Source organism: Aspergillus flavus, chromosome 1 (genome assembly GCF_009017415.1).
Source record: "Aspergillus flavus chromosome 1, complete sequence".
NCBI classification, from domain to species: Eukaryota; Fungi; Ascomycota; class Eurotiomycetes; order Eurotiales; family Aspergillaceae; genus Aspergillus; species Aspergillus flavus.
In genome coordinates, this window is record NC_092406.1 from 4,131,646 (window position 1) to 4,157,552 (window position 25,907).

Below are 25,907 nucleotides of genomic sequence, written 5' to 3' on the forward strand. Positions count from 1 at the left end.
TTGAATTACTGAATGATACAGGATGCTGGTTGGAATTCAAGAATAGGAGTTCCATCAATGCTCAGCACCGCAACAATAGTCGTAATGAGATAGGTAGCCATACTACTAGTTAGTCCTAATTTGCAGAACCTCGCATAAACCATTATAATAGTACGGAGCACTTGGGGAGGGAAGCCTGCCTAGCGCAGCCTAAGCCCATACAGGATCGAGGGAAGCCCTTACTGAAGGGCGAAAGTTAATACCGTTGATACGGCCAGGTACGTAATTCCGGCCGTTTAGTAAGGTACCTGGTACCTAGTATTGAGTGACCGGCCGTATACGATTAGAGGTTACTTACTACCTTCTGCTAATTATCTCCGGCTTTCTGTGTCATTCTTCCTTCCGGGGAGCCAGACTTTTCGTATCAAGGTATAACAATCATCGACTTTCAGGACCCATTGAGCCCTAGTTTCCAGCCTGGGAAATACATATCCTACGTTGCAATGCTTGCTGACAGTCGTATTCCCTTTAATATCTTCTAATATACATTCAATAACTAGTCTTTGTTCATCTATACAAGACATATATGTTAGTTTATAATTGGATTTTATTACTCTCCAAATTCTTTTTCTTTTTCTTTTAGTTTCGCTCTTGAAGGCTGCATCTAAACTCTCTAACCTGCACAGCGTCCAGCACCAGCGCTCCTTCGGTGGGCTCCTCGGTGGGGTGATCTCCGTCGTCACCGACCAGTCCTCACCAGCCATTGACTCCCTGATTCCAGCCAGGAACACCTCAGGTCCTTGGCTCAGCGACCACTTTTTCTTTTAACCCTTTCCATTTTTTATTAGACCTGCATCCTTGGGCCCTAATGTGTAAGTTGCGTCACTGTAAACTACACTACTGTAGGTAAGCCAGCATTTCATGGGGCTTCCATTGCACATTGCGGTCTGCAGCAGAAAATAACAAATGGTTATTTCACTCCTTTTTCCTCCGCTAGGAATTGATATCACTATGAAAATCCATCACTTGGGTATGGAGTATGTACATATGTACATAGGTACAGTACACCGAATGGATAGATCCATGTCATTTATTGCCGGCTATTGAGCGTATGATGAAGTCACTTTTCTCATTTGATATTTTTGATTTCTCTGGTGCTGGATAACCCTAGACTAGCCTCCTCCTAGTATACTTAAGAATCGTAATGCTATTTGACGACTACCCACAAATTGCGGAGTAACCGACTTTAGTTTTCAGCTGCTGACGGTCTGTAAATAACCATCAATGAGTGGTTCGCATTTTACGGCGCACTTCGGGAGAGGTATGATACTACGTACACATACATACATACATACATACATACATGGAAGTGGTCGCGTCTCGCCGTCATAGACTGCTGACTGGCTCAGCGCCAAAACAACCCTGGCTTCTTGTCCACTCCATCGCGTGTCTCCTGCAGCCATTCAAGACCAGTCAATGCCATCTTCTACGCCCCTCACCCGAGCTTATGTATGTACATCCCTCGACCAGTCGACTTGAGTTTTTTGACACACCCGGAGTCTCAGCCATGATTTACCGTGGAGAGAGAATCATATGTCAGACTTTTTCCACCGAACTATGTCTGAACACGACACGCCGAAGCGACGCGATGTTCGTTTGATCTCGACCTTTGAACCTAATTTAACGACCTGAATCCGCTACACGGCATCCCCTTTACTGATTGGTAGGGCTTTTCTTCATCTGTTGTTCGCGTTATTGACGTGCAGTTCTTCAACACATGTCCATATCGTCATTGACGTTCCGTCGTAAACGGAAACCCAATAGAAAGGAGGGGCTGCCCTTACTATCGTGACATGTGGTCGATCTCATCAAAAACTTTTGTTTTGCGTTCATCGCATTTGTACAAACTTACAAGGGCCTGGTACATTTCTACGGGACACATAGCTTAGCCATCGATTGTCCAGGGAGACATGCTTTCACGACACTATCGTTATCGGATCCTCACGATCGCAGACAGCACGGCTACTAGTCCACGTAAATTTAACGGAAGCTATATGCGTCGTGCCGTTGGTGCCACGCAGTCTATCTACTACCATGCAACTTATCCGGAAATGCCCAGGTCTGGTCAAAGTTATAATTCTGAACGCCTATTATCCAGTCAATGGCAAAGATTTCTCCAATTAACGGCGTCGTGTTACCCCTTCTTTCATCGCTAGCTCCGAAAAGGCTGGTTAGATTCGACTATGGATGCAACTTTATACACAGACACTGTGAGACGGTGCAAACAAAGCAAGGGGCGCAATTGACTGGCTGGGGTCACTCCATTATCAAAGGCCCGTCTTAGCCAATTCTAACTGTAGCTATCCATGTTACCTATCTTCGATATAGAGTAGCCTTCTTATGACTCTGGCCCGTACTCTCATCGGGAAGCTTTGATATTCTGGACCGGATATGATCCCCGGCCTGGGTTCGTAAACATCGCCATAGTTTGGGCAAAGACTGCAATATGCACTCTTGCATCTACTTATACATCCACGCCTCCCTTCGTAAATGGGCAGTGGCTGAGGTGGCTGAAAGCAGTTTAAGTTCATTTCCCTATGTAGCTGGGAGTTTCATTATGCAATAGGGTGGCTATCTTATCCCTACACTGGTGCTCATTGTTCAGCCCGGAACGGCCATGTCCTTACTTAGTTTTCCTGGCGATCATTTCCACTCTCTACTGGCGTTGTATCGGCTCGATCCTCGGAAAGCATGTGCATCTCTTCCAACAAAGTCGAGAAATCAAACCGTGGTACGATCTAAAGAAGACTATTGAAAACGGGACAGCCGCCTTTCGTGGATGGGATGAGATGCACGATTGCGTGTGCTGCCGATAATCGCCCTACTTCATTCTTCCGAGCGTGCGCTATCCAAATCCGTCGTCCCCAACAACAGACAGTATAGCCCCTTATCGCAATATTATCCCGTCGTAGTTAAAACCAATTACCTAAGCCAGGGATATCGCTTTAACTCACTAATGCTGAATGACTTACCGACTGCGTCAAATAGGTACAATGAATCATATATTACAGGGGTAAAAGGGGCACTTGCTAGCAGGGATGATTATCCCAAGCCCCCAAAAATATTTGAGGCGATGGCAGGCTGGAAATTCGTATCCATGATCCTCATGTATGTAGAAACTAGAGTAGTTATGTAATAATGTCAGCGCAACTTAAGATCGAAATTGTCCCCTAGTAGAAATATCAGGCCATTGTGACACAGGCAGAGCTTTAAAAGGGGGAGGGGCGCAGCTCGTCCACCAGGTTACGACCTTCCATTAGTAGAAGTTAGTCGGGTGGTAGTACTTTGTAGCTTCCTATATGGAGTAATCTTTTGGCCAGAAGTATTATGATGGACAAGCTCCAAAATATGGGGTAATTGCTAGGGACGTAGTGGTGTCCTTGCCTAAAGTAGCAAAAAGTGGCATTGCCGCCCCAAGTATCATTTCGTCGAGTAATCCATATGTTCGATTTCATCTCCATTAGGAAACAGCTAAGGGTGGCGATTCCGCAACAGATAGGTCAAAGGGATTCCGTTGGGAACAGATACATATTATACTGCCGACATTAAATGGGATTCATATCTGCATATCTCAATTTTAAGGTGATTTGGCTACTTGCGCGGATGCTCAAGGTGCCTCTTCCGAGATAATTATAGACCTCCCCTTGCTGTGTACCTGCAGAGCTTATATTCATTACTTTCTCTCACCATTCACTCACTTGAGTCAATTCTACTTGCAGTTGACCTTGCACGGTCCCATTCTCAAATCGCTCAGGATGGACCCAACAGCCTTGCATACTTGCTGTTACCCGAGATGGTAATACCGTTATGGATTTATGATGTTTATGATGTTTGTGCAACAACGGATCCAACTTACTTTGTGTGCAGAAATCCCTTGTCCTCTCAGGCGTATATCGCTGCTCGCGTTGGAGTTAATTCAAGGATTGTAGACCTTCATTTTATGTAATACATGTGCTCTGGGCTGTCTGTATCTGTACGTGTTAAACGATAATACACCAGACTTCTCGATGTATCATCGAACCCTTCCATTCAACGTGACCCAAAAGACTAGGCTGAAAACGCAGTGGAGGTGTGACAATAGTAGCCCGGTCTGTAATATAGCGTTTGCAAAATATCTCTCTTCATTTTTTGCTCTATTTTATCTAAATTCCTAGTTCACTGCGCCATAAAAACACACCGCAATCGGGACGCTGAAATTTTGTGGCAACCCACTGCGGATCTCGGAAAATACAGTAGCAGAGGATACTACTTCCGCCCACTCACCTTGCCACTTTGAAGCCAAACATGATAGACCGCCAGGCATCAGGAGGGACATACATAGAGATCATCCCTGCCTGCGTTTCGGTTGCCTAGAGATAGAAGGGGGACAAAAACAGTAAATTTCTACCAAATGGCAGTGGTTCAAGGTTAATTAGGCAGCATTTTCATCCTCGAAAAGCCAATCTGCAGCCCCGCAATTCCGACAAATCGGTCCACCTACAAGAACGAATGGTTCACAATTACTTCAACGTTGGCCACTTTTGTACATACAGTACGCACAAAACGGCGGTAGCCGGAAGTAGCGGCTGTGAGACTCGTACTAAGCGAATCTGGATATGTCGGTATGGGACGGGAATATGGGATGATGTGGGCCTGGTAGGGCGAAAACTGGGAAGAAAAAACCTGTCAGCGAGCGGTGTTCTGGAAAACCTGAAGAACTTCATAGAATTGGTACATGTATCAGATTCCCGTCGCATATTGGTCTAATTCTGTCCACGGCTGATCTATAGTCGGTGATCTGATCCATATCCTGGTATTGGATGAGTCGAAAGATGTTCAATAATCTGCAAATAATTATCTTATACGCACATGGCTGCACATCCTTTGATGTATCTACACCCTGGCTATGTGTATCGAGTATATGTAGATCTGACAAACGCAAAAAGGTTCAGAGATTTTTCGTTTCTTTTTTCTCTCCATTTCTTTTCTTCCTTTTTTCTCCCCCCGCTTTTATTATTTCTAGTCATGGTTCTACAGAGCATAGATACCACTATTATTTGCAAAATCACAGTGGTACTACGTGGATCCACTATGTCTTCTTCTGACAGTTCTTAAGTCAGCATTCTTTTTATGGTGGTGGACGAAACACACTTGTGCCACCACCAAGAATCATGCGGCAAGCCCTCGGTCGAAACAAAGCGAATCCATGCAATTGCCACTCTATTCGTATAAGCCGCATGTCTGTAGCTGATCAAGTGATCGAACTATTACTTTAACCTTCAATCTCTGTCATAACGCATGCAACCATGTATCAATATTGCTCCCGTTCCGAAGGACACTTGACTATACGGTAGTGTGCCCTATAATAACCGACGCACTTGAGCAATTGAGGCATTTACATGCAGTATATCGCATGGTAATCGTTTCTACCAAAGTGGGAAGACCATGCAGGATGTGAGCCTTTAATATACTCGACCAGCGAATGACGGGCCTGCTGATTGATAACGACTACTAAGGAGAAACGCGAAAAGTCAGAACCTGCAAGACAATATTACCGTTTCTGGTAAGGCTGTTTTCTCACAGTTGGAGCAGCGGAGAGCCTCAACCATGGTTCATACCTTTTCGTTTTTCTTTTTAGCTGCGTTCTGACGGCATATGGAGGCGTTTTATGTCAAGTTAACTATTTATTCCTCTTGTATGGCGTACCCAGGTACGCTGTACTGTATGCCGGTTTGGAAAGCCGAGAACGATACAGAGTAAGGGTTTGTACATAAATACATACAAGGCAGGGACGCTAGAGGAGAAAATGGCTTAGCGTGAAATCTACAGTGGGTCCGATTGTAGTGTAAATAAACGACTCCACATTTAACCCCAAAAGCTCGAAAGGGAAAAAAAAGAAAATGGAAAAATGGAAGAGTAAATAGAGGATTATTCAGCTACGTCTCGATGTTTCGTCCAATGATAGGTTGCTAAAAAAGAGGTTTACCCTCGGCCATTGTTTTAAGAGTGCTACTTACAGCAGAACTATAGATAGTTCAGTAAGTCAGTTGCTTCACATTTGGCACAAAATCGCAGAAAACAAAGAGTCGCGTGCGAGGCACAAATACGGCGCGTTCTGTTCTTTTTTCTCTCTCAACAGTTCCATGGCGTCATTGATTGACTCGCGTCCCACGTTTCGGGTGCCCCGGCTTGGAATTATGAGCCACGATCATCGATGAGAAATTAGGTTCCAAGTCATTTCTATTCTAGGTAATGTCTTCATTTCAATGGTTGACTCCAAACGTCTCCTTTTCTTTACATCCGACACTTTCCTCAATTGACGTCGGACTCTTGCCCTTCATCAAACCATTTGGCGGAGTCTAACAGACACACGGACACTATTGATATCGTCGGACAAGCCACGTTTCCATACCTACCGTCTGTCCAAGTCCCTGACCAGTGTCGCGGGTCCAGTCTCCCCCGAAGTTAAGGGGGTCAGAATGACATAAAGCGTAATCTCGCCGCGATGCTTGGCGTGGACTCCAGAGGCCCTTTATGCGCGCTGATTCGATAATCGCCTGAGCAAAACCAGCGCGCTTATTGCCAAACCGGCGTGTGCTTTTCCCTCCTTGATGCTCCCCAGTAGTCCTGGTCTAGAAGCTTACTTCCCGCGTCCGTTCGTGCCTTACAACTGGGATGGGACCCGGGATTAATTGGTCTGGCGATAGTTCATCAAGCTAATGGCTGGTTTTTCCACTTTTCTTGTCCAAATGTTGGATTCCTTGCAAGTTCCCGGGGAATAATATATGTACTTCGCCTGCAATTGGATATGTGCCACGCAGCATATAAGAACTGCTAATTTCGGCTGACACGCCTGGACCAATACATCAGCCACCTCCTGAATCGAATCATACATCATAACCATTATTACTAAAGATAATTCTGATGGCTGCATACAGTACTCACATGCGTTGTTCTAATTGATTAACGGAATCCAGGGTCCGACCGTCTTACGCTCCTACTCCCTACCATGAGATTCGACCTTTGACCATATTCGGAATCCCTATCAGTTGAAGCTATCCTCACAAGGCATCCATACGGCCACTGCCTTCTGTTGTCGAATACTCAGTGCCCATTCCCATAAATTGAGGCATTCGACATCAGTCTCTTGCCACTTGCCATTGGTGCCATGCTGCATCATCTACGCGTGGCTGAACTCTAAAAGCGTATACGAGCAGAACTCTACAAAATAGTCGCACTACTTGAGACTGTCCGGTACTAATAATACTAAGGACCAGCGACGGCCAGTTTCCGAAATGTGTTGCAAATAAACCTATACCACCACGCAGTATGCGATGACCCAGTCAAATGTAAACACAGCGCACCCACTACTGCACAGTCAACCGTGGTCGCGCTTTTGATACTTTTTAGTAGAACTCGCGCATAGCTACTGCGCAATGAATGCACGGCGCTGAAACCTGGGCATCAACCATGAGGCAATGGTCGCGTAGTAGACCACCAGGGAAAAAAAAGGTAAAGGAAGAAAGAGCACCATCACAACTTATCAAGAACATATCTGCAGTTCAGTATGCCCTCATATTTCCATTCGAGGTGTCGCATAGAGTTTCATTGAGCCATGGATCCCATCATCTTAAGTTGAAAACAAAATAGCCAGGTTTAAAATCGGAACTGGTTTTATTGAACCATTTTGAGCATCCATGGCGAATCAACTGACGATCTGAATCATGAATGCTTATCTCCCGGGGATTGTCTTCGACCGGTTTGAAAGTGGCGTCGTCTGAATGTGTGCGGCTCAGGTTGATTCCCGTTCACGGCATAGATCGTGCCTATCAAACAACACCCCCGCAGGCGCAGAGCCCGAGATCGAATTAAACTGCATATCGCCCATCTTGGGGCCCCCCAATTCAGCTGAGCCTGGTGAATCAAATCCATCGGAGAAATTCAGAGAAATTCTTCCCCACTCGCTACCAATCTCTTGTTTCCAAGCACTCGTTCTTGATGCCTACAGGATAGGGTTGCCTAACCCTACAGATGTACCCCCTCTTTTTGACCGAAAACAATTGAAGTCCACCTCTTTGGAGTCTCCACTGACTCAAACCCCATGGAATTGACCCTTTTTATGGTGTGGCACCCTGGCAAACCTGGGATCATTGCGCCCTATCACATCATTCGAATAACGGAGATTGAATCACTAGCCGTCTGCTGGTGACATGCAGTGCTAGAACTATAACCCGGGCTTCTCTGACGTGGCAATCCCTCTATATTAAATGGACCTATATGGGCCTATCAAATACATCGGTCATGTGGCTGTCTATCGCCGATAACTCTAGGATGGAATGCGACAAGATTCACTTTTGCTGATACGCTCTCTTGAAACCTGCTTGCACCACGGTAATTTGGAATTCGAGAGCACATACTGCTTTGCATGCGTATGTTGCTTATATACAGTACTTTGCGCTACGCGTCTTGTATGCTTTAAAAGATAGAGGACATGCATCCCTTCCACTATCTGCGTGCTTCATGAACCTAGTCATATGGTGCTTTGACCTACCACGAAAGTGTACCACAAGCACTGGAGTAACAGTGATAGGCTCTGCAGTGTCTATTTTCCCTGTAAACACTGCTTGGAGTTATATTTTGAAACTATAGCAGGGAGTTGGCTATGCTACATATTAGGAGTTCGCCAAGGGGAGTGACCTTGGTATTTGGTGTCCCACCAAGCTGGGCACAAGTTGTCTCGGTGCTTCCTTCAATTAAAGCAAAGAACATTCTGCATAATAGTTCCCGAGTACTGAGTCACTGGGAGGGTGTGATGTTTAGTTGTAGCACTGCGCTGGAGTGTAGACTGAGCTCTAACAGCCAGATCATTTTGATTTCTTCTTCTTTTCTTTTTTCGTGTTAATGACATGCACTCGCCCCTCATCTGGTGTAGATTCCCTTGTCACGGCCAAATATATTGCAAAGAGATGAAAGAAATGCCAAAAACTAGTATATTAGTATTTACAGTATATACTATGTGAATTATATTATGGTATATAGATTCGCTCTCCTGGTCGCAAAGACGCTGGAATGATGCTTTTTTTCCCCGAATAGCTGCAGCTTCAGTTTCTAGAGAAGAATACTGAGAAAATAAGTAAAGAAAGTGTCCTTGTGCCTTGCCTAAGTCTTGTTTGATGCTCTACAAGCAACAACCAGAGAATCACGTGATTCAGCACGTTTGGTGGAACCTCCGCGGCGCTAAAAATTGTATCCAAAAAAAAAAAAAAAAGACAGAAAGAGAGAGAAAGGGCAACATCGAGGCCACAACCACAACAGTGACACCTTCGACCTTCGAAACATCTTTGACCTTGTATTTACTAACAACGGAATGATTATATAGCGGTCGGCTCTACAGGTTGAGAGCCGGGTAGGTCTTTTTCTGCTCCCAAACGAGGATCTACTTAATTTTTTCATTCTATTCAAGCAAGAAGCTTTGTCGACTTCTAATCTCGATTTTACCGCGCTACGCCGTTAATCATAATGGATATTCACCGCTGTCGCTTCGTTCCTTATAACCCTCAAGCTATCAATGCGCTCGCATTCTCCCATCCTCCATCTGCAGAACTTGCGGGACGTGGTGTTCCTACTCTCCGACTCGCGGTTGGTCGCGCGAATGGCGATATTGAAATATGGAATCCATTGCGCGGCGCATGGTTTCAGGAGACAGTTCTCCGTGGAGGGAAGGATAGAAGTATAGAAGGACTCACCTGGACCCTCGATCCGCCTGAATCTGGTCCCGATGGTTCAAAGATACCCGGACGGCTGCGCTTGTTCAGTATCGGATACTCGACTGCGGTGACTGAATGGGATATTGAACAGGGCTGTCCTTTGCGTCACTCAAGCGGAAATTATGGCGAGATCTGGTGCATAGCGGCCCAGCCAAGATGGCGGCCTACGAAACGAGGAAAGGATGGCAAGTGGCTGCCTCCAGCGGAAGGAGAGTACACCGGACAGCATCTCGCCGCGGGATGCGCGGATGGATCTATCGTGATATTGTCTACGGCAGACAATGATGTTAGGTTCCTTCGTCTTATGCGACCTTCTACAAAGAGAGCTAGGGTGCTTAGCGTCACCTTCCAAGATCGTCACACTATTGTGGCCGGCTATGCGGACAGCTCAATCCGTCTGTTTGATATTCGGAATGGTCAACTCCTACGAACAATCTCTTTGGGCAAGGGACCGACAGGTGGTACGAAGGAATTGCTCGTTTGGTCTGTGAAGTGCCTTCCCGATGGCACTATTGTTTCTGGCGATTCTGCTGGTGAAGTTCGTTTCTGGGACGGCAAGAATTACTCGCTTATCCAACGACTCAATTGCCACTTGGCTGACACTTTGGACATCGCTGTGAGTGCTAATGGGGACACAGTTGTTAGTGGAGGTGCGGACCAAAGAACAGTTGTCTATAGAAAGAAGGCTGGAGAGAAGGGCGATAAGAAAGGCCGGTGGGTTGAGGTGATGCACCGGCGGTACCATACCCACGATGTTAAGACATTTGCTGTCTATGAGACGAAGGACATTAGTGTTATTGTTTCTGGAGGTAGGAGTTGATCTTATCTATCAAGCGTTGGCAAGGTTGGCTGATAACAATTAGGACCTGACGCCTCCCCGATTGTCTTACCTTTGCGTGAGTTCGGAAAAGAGCACCACAGAAAGCTATCGAGTCTGCCTCAAATACCACAGCTTGCGTCTTCGCCTTCATCTCGACTGGTTATGAGCTTCTGGGATAGAGAGATTAGCATCTGGCGCCTGTTCCGCGGCCCTACGTCTTTGCAAGAAAATCTCGATGGGCAAAGGCACAGATTGGTTGGGAAGGTCCTGATCCAGGTATGTGAAGGTCACCCGGTATTGACGCTCATGAAATTCATTTCTGATGGACTGTTCGCACGATAGGGCGAAGAGAATATCACCTCAGCTATGCTATCTTCCGACGGAAAGATTCTAGTCGTTGCTACGATATCCAGCGTCAAGGTGTTTTCTGTTCGGCGGCGCAAAAGCGACGAGAAAGGAACCCTCCGCATACAAAAGCTTGATATCCCATCTACACTTGCTAATGACGGAGCTCGAGTTGTTACCGTTTCCCCCGATAGTCGGTGGATCTGTGTCGTTCGTCCCAATAGTGCTACCTACTTAGCCAGGATCAAGCCTGCTTCGTCGCCTCAGGAGAAATCCCAGGTCCTTACCCAACTCGTCAAACTTAACAGAGCTACCCGCCACGCTCGCTATGAGAAGGCCTCCCATGGTACCCTTGGTGACTACGAAAAGACCATCCGATGCGCCGTGTTCTCCGAAAACAGCAAGATTTTTGCAGTCGGAGATCTCTCTGGGTGTGTGGATGCCTGGTCGCTGGAGAAAGCTGAGTCAAAGACCTTGGCGAAGGCAAATGCTGCCGAAGACTCCGACGAAGATTCTGACGATGAGGATGAACAGCCAGTGGTGGAGGGTGAGCGTTGGACTCTCACAGCCGCTGAATCGCCAATCCCTCGTCTCAGGTCTGGCGTACTACTGTTGTCCTTCCGCCCTCTGAATCCGGCCGGGAAGAAGTTATTGGCCGACGGTGCTGATCAGGACTCTAAGGTTGAAAGCCGGTTGATGGCTCTTACAAGTGAGCACCAACTGGTGGAAGTTGATGCTCTTGATGGGAAGTTGTCGGATTGGTCAAGGAGAAACCCCAAGGCTTTCTTACCCGCAGAGTTTAGGGGTGTAAAAGATCGTGCGATGGGCTGTGTTTGGGACTTGAACGAGGCCCGTGAACGCCTCTGGCTCTATGGTACCTCTTGGCTGTGGATGTTTGACTTGAATCAGGACTTTCCGTCTCCGGAGGAGCTGAGTGCTTCTGCAGATACTCATGATGATGGACAGGAATCAATGCAGGCTGCTAAGAAGTCTTCATCCCAAAAGCGCAAGCGTGGGCTTTTGGACGATGAGGAGAATGACAGAAAGAGGTCGAATACCGGTGCCGGTGACAGAATACCATTAGCGCAGTCCGATGTTTTCTTTGGTTCCAAGATTCGCAAAATCATAGGAAGTGACGAGTCGAAGGCCGAATTGATCTCTCTTGAGAAGGAGCGTCCTCGTGGGGCAGATGAAGATGATGAAGCATACGATCACGATGAAGCTTATACAGCTCGCCATGATTCTAACCTGGCTCGCCTAAGAAGAGGAAATCTCGAAGGCAACGACGTCAGCACCCCCAGGAAGCAGCCTCCCAAGACAGCTGTCAATGGCGACACACCCTCTCAGAAACAACTGATGCAGGCCGCGGATAACTCACATTCGGCACGTCGTTGGTGGCACACATACAAGTACCGTGATATTCTCGGAATTGTACCTTTGAATTGTCAGGCAACGGATGAAGAATCGCAGGAGCATGAAGATGGTGGTAACTTAGAGGTTGCAGTTGTGGAGCGGCCCATGTGGGACGTTGAGCTTCCGGGTCGCTATGTTAGGGACTATGAGTGATGAAGTCACCCTTAGGTACAGTGCATTAGACCCGACTGAAGATGTAACATTGGAGTATTATGTGCGGGTCGGCATGGCAAGCGATTCATCATTAACGTTCTTCTTTTCTCGCCTTTGAATACTATTCTCTGGGATCCCTTCCCAGTTGATAGGACCCCGATGTCTGGCGCTTTTGACAGGAATATCCATTTCTACTTATTCGGCTAGCAGGATGTGCTTTTTTAAAGACTCATACATACAAAAGTTATTCATACAACGGCGATGCCTGATCTATAACTTTATCAGCGTGTAGGCAACAGGATGTTGGCGGTCGCCTCAGGCGCCGCGCGGCTGGCAGGTGACTTGGCATCAGTCAACCATCTTGTCTCTCTCCTCTTTGTCCATCTTGGATCTTCTTCTGCTTCTTCATTAGCGTCGTATTCGGCCACGTCATACTCTTGAGGATTGGCAGGAATAGGATCCGGTTGCATTGTTAAATGTTGATGCCTCGTATTGTTCCACCATAAATACATCGCTTATGCCCTTGCCGAAGTTCTCACCCCTTGCAGTCACTCGATTTAAAGTGGTACACTGTACCTCCAACTCTCAAAGCCCTTGAGCTGTGGAATTATAGTCCTTGAGGAATTAGCTTGACCCCTAAATTCTCTTCACAGACGTTGGAAGTTCTCAGACTGAAAACTATGATAAACAGCAGCCCGCACTGTATCATCTGTGGTGCGAAGATTCCATATCGTCACCTCACAGTCTCTTGGAAAAGAAACTTTCGTGCAAGTCTGTGCTGAGCCGTTTCTCTCCTCATTACAGTGGCTTTATCGGTTAGTATCTGTGAACTGACATTTATATAGTTAGATGTGATGGTAATTCCCAGTTAGATGGGAAGCCTTTCGTTACAGGAGTGGGCAGCTATGTCCCTCCAGAGATCCTTCACAACTGTGCTGCACCTTCTTCTGCAGAGCAGCGATGGGATGATAGTGACTTTATTTTATCAGAGGAGGACTCATTTCCTCCGCTGATAGGTGACCGACTCCATCCGCAACCTGGGTTTCTTCTCCATGAGTCGTGCTGGGAACTACTACGAGGCATGCTTCATCCCCATGCCGTTCCTATTCAACGGTTGTATGATATTTGCCTCTCTTGTCCAGCGGACATAGAAGGATGGTTGGATTGGGGCAATAACTACGGTGGGCTTATGGATCGACAACCCATTGAGGGCTATCCGTGGGAAGACGTATATATTGCAGGCTATATAAGACGATTCCTATGGGACAAGAGTTCTCCCTTGACGTTAGCCACATCAGATCCATTAGACGTATTGGAGGTGCGGCAAGCGCTTGCTGGTTCTCAGGATAGGCGAGAGAATACAACAATGACCAGTTCGATATCCTCTGTTTGGATAACCACCGCTGATTGCTTTCAAAAGCTTCCTCAAGAGATACTGGAACAAATCCAGATGCTTCTACCAGCTCGTGGCGTTGCCAATGTGCGTTTGGCATCAAGGTCGTTCGCCGGTTTGCCGCTCACGCAGTCATTCTGGGCTTCAAGGTTTGCTTGCCATCAAGAGCGTGGATATTGCTTCGAGGCTAGGCGTCTACTATATAGTGGAGCTCACGCACTGCGCAGTAGGAATTGGAAGACTGTTTACGAGGAAACAGCAGTGACATCAGACTCATCTAATGAGTTGAAGAATCGAAAGCGGATCTGGAGCTACTTGAAGAACATAGCAGATCTAGTTCTTGACCAACCGTTGAGCAGTGAAGGGATGGCCAAGGAGCTTGAACTATGGCCAAAGGAGCCTGTGACGGCGTGGAGGCCAGTTGGAGGAGACTTTTCTGTACGGTCTAACGGAAACTCCCCTTACCAAATGAAATGTAGGGTGATATATGAACAAACCATCTCAATCACGTCTTCAATAAGATCAATCGGGGTTTCCTTTCGAGAACTCAGTGATAAGAAATATGTCTCGGGTCTTCGATTCATACTTACAAACAAAGAACAGCTTAGATTAGGCTACATCCTTCCATCCAAGGAGAAACACATTGAGTTGGATAGCGAATGCTTCAGCTTGAGTGGGTTTATCGCCGCCGTCGGCCCTCGAGGTATCATGGCACTCCGTGTTGTAACCGGACAAGGAGAGATATCCAACTGGGTGGGCTCGTCAGAAGGCTTGCCGCAGACAGCTCGGCTGTGTACGAAGACAGCAATCCACTCTTTGAAAGGTTCATTCGATGTGAGCTCACTCTTGATTTCTTAAAACTGATAAACACCACTGACAGACATGATCAAGGGTTTCAAAATGGTATCTTTAGCTGTTCCCACCGACCTTCAGCCTCTCTTCCCAGACGATACCAGTGGCGAACACCTTCCTCTACGAACTACAGGGCTTTGGTATCCCGAGATCCCTCCCTCATCCTACCATCTCCACGATGATGTATTCGCCGGACGAAACATATCTCTCCATGACTACCGCCCACTTGTGCATGTCATGTTTGGCGGAAGACGGGGCAGTCTCCTTAAATACCTAACCCGCATCTCAGTTACAGTGTCCAATGCAGCAATCGTTGGGATAGACTTCTTCTACACAGATGATTCTCCCGTAAAGCACCTACAGGCTTGTCCCTCAACAGCTAGCGGGGATGACTCTGTCAAAATCCCCTTCATCATCGATGGACCAGGAGGTGAGCGGTTAACAAGTCTCCAATCGGACGGTGATTTCCTCCGAGCGTCTGCTGGCTACGGGTCGTACAGAATAAAAATAACATCATTAAAGGTAAACCAACCCATCATTTAGACTAACAGCACGTGCACTTCACAATCAATTTTTCAACGACAACTGGGACATTATATACAACCAACACATGAGGATCCTCCCCAACAGCAGTCAACCTGGGTAACCAAGCAGATACAGAAAAATGACTAACAATGCACTTTAGATCACGACAAATACAAAACCGAAGCCCTTCATCTTCCAACCAAGCGCTATTCCAGCCCTGAAACTTCCCGCCGGGGGCTTTCCCCCTCGAAAGTCCAAGAAACCAGAGATAATACCCGGTACTACCCTGACGGGTATGTATTTCATGTATGTAAGTATCACCTTTTTCCTTTACTGGGGTTTGGTCTGTGTTCCACTACGTGCATGTATAATTCTGAATATGCATTACGTCTACAATTCTTATTATTGACATGGGCTGGGTCTAGGATTCTCAGTTTGCCATGAGCAGTATTGGGCCCATTTCCGAGGACTTGACGGAAGGGAACCTTTTGCGGGACAGTAGTATAGAAGAAGAGATACAGGCGCGAATTTTGCAAAGCAAACCCCAGACAGGCCCGTGCTGATTAACAAGCATTAGTAGTTCATATTTCATAGCGTACGATATGTTTCACACAAAAGGTCACTGTTTTTGGAATTCTGCCACAGGTGAACTCAGTAGCTTTGTTTGTAAGGACATGTGCAAGGATAGTTACATGTGTATAGAAGCCTTTGGATAACGATAGTCCTTTGGAGAAAATCTAAATGAGCTATAGGGACCATCCCATGTCCGAAGCAATATGAATAGAAGCAATGATAATGGGAACCGCCATCATATGAATCTGCAACAAAACGAGAGAAGATAAGAGGAAACCAAAAAGATATCATGACACGTAAAACTATGTCTCGTCGACATAGAATTATCGAAAAGAAAAGTTGGTCAAAATACACAAAACCCCTATCGCCTTTAGCTCTCAAGTGAGTTTTCACAGGTGACAGAAAATTAGCTTCCCCGCACACCTTGTCTATTCATTATATGCGTTAAGAGATAGCTAGGACCGTATACGTAGCGAAGTCAGAGCATAGCTCGCTAAATCGGTGTAGGACTTGCGATGAAGTCAATTTGGATGAGTATCCCACGGGGCGGGCAAATCGCATCAAAGGCCCTAGTAATGATGGAGGTCGGGTCCTGATCCGCCAAGCTTACCAATGGCAAACAAAACGGCGTTTGGTTGGGAGCCGGCATTGCTGCGTTGCAAATAAGGAGTCCCAGAAAGCTAGCACCCGAGGGATGCACACATTGACGGGAGTCCGGCGCAGGACCTATTTTCATGATGTGTTTGCCCAATCAATTCAGACGGACTACGCTGTGACTGAAACAGCGAGCTTGACGTCAATTGAGCCCAAGCCCAGATCGCTTCGGTGGTGACATATGGTGGATGCCGACTTCTTGGCAAGGAATCACCAGGTCTAATAACTTTGGGCTGATACAATTGCAGGCTGCGGCAATTAGCAACGGAACCAAAAACACATCCAAAGAGGGGCTTTTAAAACACAAATCTCTCGGCGTTGTTGCACAGCGCAGAAGTGGTTTCTCTTGGCGAAAAGGGAATCAAGCAAGGGAGAACTTACAGGACTGTTGAGCATGCTATTCCGCTTATTCCGGCCCTTCTTGATGTGATTCTTCAGCGCGGTAGAATCCAACGGTTTCAACAACTCGAAACTGCAGAGGAGTTCGTCCGAGACTGACATAATTGCTCCCCAGTTATCAAACTCTCCACAGTACTGCAAAGATCGTTAGCAAATGCCAGAGGTTCACTTCAAGCCTTTACAGTGCAATAGGGGCGTCTAGGGGGTTACTCACGTTGGGGGCAGAGAATACTGTGACTAAAATGCGATCCTGGTAGAACTCATAACCGTCCTCGACTACCATGTGGGCTCGGCAAACCAAGTCGAAGTCATGCCGTTGCAAGAAATTCATGATCACTTTCTTACCGAAACAGTAACTTACGCCACGCTCATTAGGCTCCCAGTCCTCCTCCATGTCCGCCGGATCACTCCAGAGAAGGTCGTTAAGCAACCCGTAGTCTGGAACGTCAGTTGGACGTGCGATCCCCCTGATATCGTCCATATGGGAGAGGCTGGGTGAAAGTCCACCATGGACACAGAAAATCTTGCCAGCTACAATAGAAGCGATGGGCAAGCAGTTGAAGGTATCGATGAAGGTCTTCCAAATCTTGATGTTGCAACGCCGTTTACATTCATCATAGAACCCGTATACACGGGTAACGTTGGCACATTCATGATTGCCTCGCAGAAGGAAGAAGTTCTCGGGATACTTGAGCTTATAGCACAACAGAAGGAGAATTGTCTCCAAGCTTTGCTTGCCCCGATCCACGTAGTCACCCAGAAAGAGGTAATTCGAAGAAGGGGGAAATCCACACATTTCGAACAATCTGATCAGGTCGGTATATTGACCGTGAACGTCGCCCACAATCTTGACAGGAGCCGACAGCTCTAAAAGTGCAGGCTGACTGAGGAATAGCTCCCGAGCCGCAGTACAGATGGCGGTGATTTCTGCATTCTTAAGACAGACAGTCTTGGTGACCTTAGTCGAATAACCAGCATCCAGCAGACGTGTGATCATGTCATCTAGGTCGATAGACTTAAGAGCGCCCATTCCCATTCCTGGAGATGAGGATGTATCATTCAGAGGTGTGTTCATGATAAAATCCAGGATTGGATTCAGCTGATCTTGCCGCTTGATAAGAATGGATTCGCCAACTTTCTGTGAAGATCCCGTCGGTGCAGCACCAGTGGGAGGCGCATCCGACACGTGGTCGACCTCGCCACTCTGCTGCATCGCATCTACATCCTTATGTCCTCGTTTCAGGCTGCTCGACAAAGTGGGAGAGGGAGGTGGATCAGGGGCATCGAGTTGAGAAGCAGAGTCATTGGCCCCAGGAGACTGGGCACTCAAGTTGGTGGAGCTTCTCCTACTACCCGTCGACTTGATCGACCCGGCATCGGACCTATCCGTTTGGCTCCCTGTGGACAGAGCTGAAGTGGATGCGCGAGGACTATCAGTGTTACGGATCTTAGACCGAATAGAGCCCCGAAGAGACCGGAGAGACTCCTTCGTGTCGGAGCGAGAGAAAGATGGGTAGGACTGCAAAGAGTCGCCAGGGCCAGAATTGCCCTTGGAATGCGACTGACCCATTACTGCAGGGCTAGATGTCTGCCAAGCTCAGAGGTGGACAATTGACGAACGGTATACGTCAAAAGTCAAAGGAACTTAAGGCTCTGCTTGGCGTTGGAATGCTGGTAGCCGTCTTGGCTGCTGTATAGTTCCAACGGCTTGCGAAAATTATATAAAGGGAAGACGAGAACTGCCGTTTGGGAACCAGGAGAGGGAGCGTTGCTCGTCAGGAAGGATAGGAGGGACTACCGGGGCACCAGGATTAGGTTCAATGTAGGTTACTGCTGGAAGGGTATAGCCGCGGTAGTCGATTCCAGCGGTGAGGGCGAAGGTAGGACAAGCGAAATCAAACAGGTCCAGTTGAGGATTTGGCGAGGTTATGGATGGGGAACCGACAGAGGGGAGAGCGACGGTATCAGTACAACAAGCCACCGGCGAACTAGTTGGTCGGAAGGGAAAGTTCCGATTCGCCCGAAGTAAGCTTCTGCGATACGACGGTTAGCGATGTCGATATCATGCACCACATGGGACCAACAGTGGGTGTGGTGAGCACAGGTGAAGCTGAAGCTCGGGAGTGGTATGTGGAGGCGGGTGGAAGGAAGTCTGAATGGGAGAATATTTGGGTTATGTTGGTGGAGGGGAGGGGGAAGAATGATAGGGTGTGAGAGGGAAAAGAATGCGTCATTATGGGGGTGGGCAATAGAATGGAGAATGATTGATGGATTGATTGCACCCATGACAAAACTGTTCTTAACTTACCCAAGTGTGACTATCGTTAAGTGACAGCAATGATCTGCAAGAGAGGGAGGGGGAAGGAAATCAAAGACAAGAGTAGAAAACCGATCAACCGGGGGGTTGTTGTAGCGAAGCAGGTGTGAGGTTGCAGAACGCAGGTTAACTTTTTGATCGGGTTCTCGCCTCAAACCCCAGGCTGTCGTTTTTGGTCTCGATCCTGCAGCAACGGGTGTGGCATGTCCGGATCATCTGCCGGGCCGAGGGAGCTCAGCTATTTGCCTTCGTGGCCTGAAGATGGGATTGGTGCCTAGCAGTGGATATCGGTGGAGCTACTAAAATAACTCACCGTCGTCATTAAGAATTGATATTCCGTTGGAATTGTTCCCACCTTTTTATACATGGCAATAAGTTAGAAATAAAAAAAAAAGAAAAGAAAAGAAAACACAAGGGGAAAAATAAATCAAAAATCAAATCAAATACAGGTTTAAAAAAATGTGAGAGAGAGAGAGAGAGAGAGAGAGAGAGCGCTAAAGAAAAAGAAAATAGACATTGCTAGTCATTTTCATTCAACTCTCAATCACTAATTTAGTATTGCCTGCCCCCTCAGCCTATGAATGAGCCTCGGCCAACGCTCGTGACTCTTGAAAGTGGGAAGGGAATTTGACACATCTTAGCACAGACACTCCGTTCGCATGCCCTTTCCCCCTCCTCATGCCTCTTGGCTCCGGCCCCGGCTCCGCTTTCAAGCATTATAGGGCCTTTAACTTGACCGCATCCATGGAAATTTTGTTTCTGTCTGCAGGCTAGAACGAATCAGTGGATTACAGAATCATGGTGATGGCCAGCCTCGTGCATATTCCGCAGTTACCCGACCTTCTCGCATTTGTTAGACTTGAGAATCAATTTGACCGATCGGAAAGATAAAAGCTGCAAGTTTCTAGATATACCGGCTGTTCCATCATGATAATGCACCCTCTATCGACAGGGGCTTCTTTTGTTTGGATCGCAGCCCTAGTGTATCTACCAAGGAGCTCTGCGAGATAGCCTTTGAGCAATCAACGAAAGAAAACAACCAAAGTCTCTACAGTAGGCTCTGGGCCCCACCGACTGCAGGAACACCGCCACTTCATTACCAAAACACCGCTCACCACAAACACCACAGTGACCACCGCTGCCAAGCCCACAGACTGCGCCAAGCACCAAGAACATCTCTCCTTTTTCTCCTAGCCACGTTGTGGAGGTGTTAGGTCACATATCTTAGGTTCAGCCTTTGGCAATATGAAGGCGCGGTAAAGGGAAAAAATATCCCAGCCAAGGTTGTCTTAGTAGGATTTGCAGGCCGATGTTGCCAGGCTTGCATTAGTAGTGTAGTTGACCGCTTGTTTTCCAGATCCTTTCCTTCATTATTATTCGGTATTGATGTGCCATGCCGGCCGAATCGGAACTGAGGAGAGGCTTGAGCTTAGGGTCTAGCCCATTATGCAGATGGAATCAACGGCCTGTAGTGGAGAGCTGCCTTCTATGATTTTTTGAGCGTTTCCCGCACGCGACTCTGCTGAGGGGTCTCCTCCAACTCGATCTTCGTGATATGCTGACCAGGGACGACCACAAGACCAATAAATCGACTTGTCATATTCACTTTGACACTCTGTGATGCTGCGCCTATCGCGGGGTCTTGGTTTTCTGCGTCAGTGGCAGCATCTCGAACTGTCGATGGACTAGGGAAGCGATATTCGTAGGTGCTCGCGAGGATAATATTTCGCGCCTAGATACGTTCCGCAGTCAGCAACCATCCTGGTCTTCGTATTCCTTGCTTTCTTTTTCTGGTTTTCCTTTTTGTCCGATCGATAATCAGATAATGGTTTGCACGGGGTCACTTACCGAATCTGTACACTTGAAAGCGCCCACGAAAATGCGCGTGTCTGTTGCGTGGACTCGTAGTGTTTGGCCAATTAAGGATTCCAAATACTGGACGGCTTGATTCTCATCCATGGTGCCCCTTTCGATTTAACCAACCTGTAAGAAAGTAAGATCGGCCACTCAGAGGAACCGCCACCCGTTGTGGGCTGTTCTTCGCAGTGTCGTTGAAGACAACTAAAGAGGTAACGGGCGGGGCACCGGTGCTAGGCAAAAAGGATGATGATCTTTATCAATGCTAATAATTCAGTTGGTTGTACGAGTTCTGGAGCCAAGTGGCCTGTCGGGACGATAGTACAGTAGTGGTACAGTACAGTGTTGGAGAGCCGCGCGCGTGAGAATCCTAGCAAAGGTTCCCCCGCAATTACGTTCACGCATGTGACATACTATGAAACATTGAATACGGAACACCAACAGAGCAAGTGACCTTCAACACATAATACAAACAAATCCCAATCTGATTACCCCGCACTTCCTCTCTATTTCACTCGAGTTCGTGTTTTTCCTGATTATTCTCGCTCATCCCCATAATGGAAGTATACACTAAATCAAGGTACGCTGTGAAATCACATAGCATTTCCTGGACACCAGAAAAGTGCGATATGGGAGTTATTCATCATTGATGACTAGGATGTATGTGCTTTTCATGGGTTTGCTTCGAGTAAAGGAGATGAACTATGCCAGTGTGATATAAGTAGCTGAGGAAATGCATTTTTATTTATATTAGACCCGCCCCAAGCAACCAATTAACCACGTCAATTCGACGCAGGACATGCAAATAGACATATTGTATTAACCTTGCAGGATGGCTTGGAACATCGACATCAATCGCGAATATATATGGAGATAACTCCAACTATGACCAGCAATCGTTGGATTTTTTCGGGCAACGCATATCGTGGGAAAGTATCAATCGTCAGTGGGTATAAAGTAATATAAAGAAATCTCGCGCGGAGCATTGGCAATTAAATGTCTTATCACGGCCAGCCCAATCCTCCATTCCATTTGTTAAAGTTTTGGACAGACTCGTGGCCTCCGGAGTCCATCCGCACCTCCATATCAGCCGTAGTATCTTGTGAGGATGGGCTAGTCGCATTACTGCCGGTCGAGGTGACGTTTGAAAGAGCGTCAAGGTCGTGGCGTTTCAAGAACCCAGTATTGGTTCGGGGAATATTGTCCGTTTGTTGCTTCATATGGTTGGGCCCGGGTTGAGAAGATAACGGACGGGAGGGCTGGAAGAATTTATGCAGCGTTTGTTGTCGTGGATCGACAATCTCTGATGCAAGAGCGTCCGACTCCATGTCCTCGTCTATCGTTTCGTCTGCATGAGGAATTGGTCCTTGCTGCTGCTGGGCAGTGAAGAGCCAGCGGAGCGTATTTTCTACCATCGTTAGCTAAGTCTCGACACGGGCCTTACTTCAGGTGCAAGGTACACACCATATACAACTTTATCATCCGGGCGGTCATTCCTATAGCGCTTCCGTGTCCGACTATTGAGATGTTTGGGGGAGTCGTCCATCATCAATGATCGTCCTGCGACGACTGGCGCCGCATCGGGAGAATAGATTCCTGAGAATGAAGCCTTGCGCTTGAGCGACATATCCGGTTGACGGCCGTCTCGGGTTTGCAGGGATGTGGATGGGGTTGGAAATTGAAAGTTGATACTGGAAGCCGTTGATTAAGGTGGAATTATTTGACGGACAACCCCAACTTATGTCAATTTAAGGCTCGTATCTTTGATTGCATTAATGACAATAACAAGGTAATGTCCTTGCAGGAGCACGCGAGGGGGAGAAAGATCTGACTGCACGATCGAAAGATTGATTCCAGTTGAAGGCTAATAACAGGGCTGGGTTCAGCCCTTTAATGTGGTTGGTTGAAAGCGCGTCGCGTACGTTCCTGGCGTAGCGTTACAGTCCACAAAATATGCGCTTTTCCATATTCGGCTTAATTGGTATCACTGGGCGGAAATGGATTGTTCTTTCCCATACACGAACAGGCGCCATTACTATTACAGTGAGGTGACTTGTTAATATGGGAATAATGAAAGTAAGAACTAAGGTCTCCTCTACCTTAACATTGCCTTTCAACCAGGCAATCACTTTACTGTTAGGTAGGAAAATCAGACGGAAGAGACAATACAACCTACTAACACTTTGCTGTAGAGAACTTAATCCAGGTTGATAGTTATTATCTCTCCATAGTGGATCTTTATTAGGCATTTCACCATGGATCTATGTTTGATACTTCAACCAAGGCTCACTGCTAAGTGGAAGGATCGGCATGCCGCCTTCAATATCGGCATACCGCGGCGTTATGGTGAACCTTAGGCACTCCACTTAATGACGAGTGAGGTCCCGCTTCCCCGCTTCTATCCTAGTATCAAGCAACAAAGGTCACCTAATACTACGCAGACAACTTCATTACTGCAGCCTTATATCGTACTGCTCGCCCTATTCTGCTCTTTTTGGCACAAAACTTTACAGTATGCAGTCACGGGAAGCTTCTCATGCTGGTTCCTGGTATTCTGATAACCAACGCACTCTAACCCATCAACTCGATGGATGGCTCGCCCAAGTTCCAAATAGCATCGAGGGCATAGGCTCCCTGCCAGTGCCTGGTGCACGAATAATAATTGCTCCGTATGTACCAGAGAATATCTCTGCACCATGCACTGTCAATTCGTATGCTGATCCCTTAGACATGCGGGCTATTCATACTCTGGGCCCTGTGCCGCATACGCATACAAGGCTCTGGATCTTTCGAAAGCGTACGTGCCACATCCCTACCCCAACTTGGATTGGCCCTAAGCTCTACTGGAAATAGCAAGCGAATTTTCATTCTTGGACCATCTCACCATCATTACCTCTCGACCCTTGCTCTTCCTGAACTTACTTCGTACTATACCCCGCTTTCCGACGAGCCTCTTCCACTTGACACGGAGCTTATCACGAAGCTACTCTCAACTAAAGCAGTCAAATCTAACGGATCCACCATCAGCTTTACAACTATGTCACGATCTATTGATGAGGATGAACACAGCATAGAACTCCATTTACCATACATCCATCGTCTTTTGCAACTCCATTTTCCAAATAAACCCACCTCCCAATATCCACCGCTTGTGCCGATCATGGTTGGAAGTACTTCAGCATCTACTGAGAGTGCGTTTGGAGCCCTTCTGGCTCCGTATCTGCAGGACCCTACCAACGCGTTTGTCATAAGTTCGGATTTCTGCCACTGGGGTCTGCGTTTCCGTTACACGTACTACGTTCCTCAAGCACCAAAGCCGGGGCCAAAGCTCCCGCTTTCCGCTAACTCTTTACCTCAGCCAGGAGATGATCTCAGTAGTGTAGAGGAGAAAATGGAGTCGGTATCTACCGGCCAAGCTTTGCAGCGGCGAGATCGCATCTCCAGTCGAGAACCAGCAATCCATGAGAGTATCTCGGCCTTTGATATCGCGACTATGGCAGCTATAAGTACTGGGGTGACTGCTAATTTCTTGGAAACAATTCAAACGACTGGAAATACGGTTTGTGGCCGTCATCCAATTGGCGTTATCATGGCTGCTATTGAGGAAATCACGAGCCAGGAGGAAGGAAAGAAGGGTAAATTCCATTTCGTGAGATATGAAAGAAGCTCGGATGCAGTTGATGTCGACGATAGCTCCGTGAGTTACGTCTCTGCATTTGCTGTACTATAACCTGCTTGGCTCTCTGGGTTCTTCCCGTTTCCCCCCCCCCCCCCCCCCCCCCCCCCCCCCTGTTGGGGGTTCATTACCATCTCGTATAGTTTAGCATCTCTGTTGTACTGCTTTTGAAGAACGCAACTCTACTTTGTTACCCTGTGACTAGGCGACCAAGGTTGCTGGTAGCAATTAATTACGATTTAGTTGACATGTAACTCTCTTTTCACCCTCAGATCTTACCATTGATACTGTGGATTGTTTGGGATCTTTCGTCCAGCGTCCCCATACTCTCCCTGTCATATAGGCATCATTGGTCCAATTGCACTGCTTCCTGCCATTGCTTTCTCTGGATGGTCTGTGTGACAGGAATGCTACCCAAGGGAAGGCAGAGTCATTCCGTCGCTAAGAATTGATGGGGAGAAGAGAATGTTCTCCCCGACGACTGACCAACGGCTACCCACTTTAACTTACCTAACACCAAGCCATACTATTGATACTTGGATCTGTTGTTGAACATGGCGAATGAAGCCACATTGACTGGTTGGCGCTGGAGAAAAGTTAATAAACCTAAAACCAGGAGAATTTAAGGATCACATGGCCTGACGATCCGCGTATAAACATCGAATGTTACATTGCACTGTGCGAGATGTCGTCCAACATTGCACCCCTACGTGGGATGACCAGTCGAATTCAGTACCAGCCCCAGGACTCGACGAAAAGCCGCAACGGTGATATACCGGGGGTCTTCCTAAAGATGACGTTATTACCATGGTCCTCCTCTGTCTGGTGATGGCATCGCGTGGCTGGCTTGTTAAGAAATTTTTACCCCGCAATCTCGATCTGCGATATTGGAACCTGATATCAAGGATCAATTAGAATATGCAGCCAATACATCGCGAGTGATGCTCTTATGCCCAATGTACACTATTTGGTGTCTGTGCGTTGGTTAATTTCTTCTCCCTGTCATGTGTCCATCCCGGCTGCTCATTCAACTCATTCTATGGTGGACCACATAGTGGAAAGAAACGCCTCAACTTTATCCTGGACCAGTCAATTGAAGGGGGCAATATATAACTTGACTAGAATGTTACATCCGAGATGATCGA

At 47.2% G+C, this 25,907-nt stretch overlaps 5 protein-coding genes across 5 annotated transcripts; 2 read left to right on the plus strand and 3 right to left on the minus strand.

Annotated features, from left to right (window-relative positions):
• Window positions 1–9,537: 9,537 nt before the first annotated feature.
• F9C07_2060636 (WD40-repeat-containing domain protein) lies at window positions 9,538–15,849 on the plus strand (the record flags this gene model as incomplete). Its single annotated transcript, XM_041288140.2, has 7 exons — window positions 9,538–10,594; window positions 10,649–10,881; window positions 10,948–12,490; window positions 13,362–14,743; window positions 14,801–15,283; window positions 15,447–15,596; window positions 15,712–15,849. 7 exons carry the CDS (start codon window positions 9,538–9,540, stop codon window positions 15,847–15,849), a joined length of 4,986 nt encoding a protein of 1,661 aa, XP_041140478.2.
• Window positions 15,850–16,001: 152 nt separating this feature from the next.
• Window positions 16,002–18,482, minus strand: F9C07_1533 (Metallo-dependent phosphatase-like protein; the record flags this gene model as incomplete). The annotated part of the gene is made up of 3 exons (XM_041288146.2): window positions 16,002–16,762; window positions 16,895–17,047; window positions 17,127–18,482. 3 exons carry the CDS (start codon window positions 18,480–18,482, stop codon window positions 16,733–16,735), a joined length of 1,539 nt encoding a protein of 512 aa, XP_041140476.1. The 3' UTR covers window positions 16,002–16,732.
• A 2,233-nt stretch (window positions 18,483–20,715) lies between these two features.
• On the minus strand, window positions 20,716–21,188 carry F9C07_1534 (uncharacterized protein; the record flags this gene model as incomplete). The annotated part of the gene is made up of 2 exons (XM_041288145.1): window positions 20,716–20,961; window positions 21,078–21,188. 2 exons carry the CDS (start codon window positions 21,186–21,188, stop codon window positions 20,716–20,718), a joined length of 357 nt encoding a protein of 118 aa, XP_041140475.1.
• Window positions 21,189–22,090: 902 nt separating this feature from the next.
• Window positions 22,091–22,713, minus strand: F9C07_1535 (uncharacterized protein; the record flags this gene model as incomplete). Its single annotated transcript, XM_041288144.2, has 2 exons — window positions 22,091–22,494; window positions 22,551–22,713. The coding sequence occupies 2 exons, from the start codon at window positions 22,711–22,713 to the stop codon at window positions 22,091–22,093; spliced, it is 567 nt and encodes a 188-aa protein (XP_041140474.2).
• A 766-nt stretch (window positions 22,714–23,479) lies between these two features.
• F9C07_2139774 (MEMO1 family) lies at window positions 23,480–24,875 on the plus strand. Its single transcript, XM_041288138.2, has 3 exons — window positions 23,480–23,755; window positions 23,815–23,883; window positions 23,940–24,875. The coding sequence occupies exons 1-3, from the start codon at window positions 23,601–23,603 to the stop codon at window positions 24,814–24,816; spliced, it is 1,101 nt and encodes a 366-aa protein (XP_041140473.1). The 5' UTR covers window positions 23,480–23,600; the 3' UTR covers window positions 24,817–24,875.
• Window positions 24,876–25,907: the final 1,032 nt, after the last annotated feature.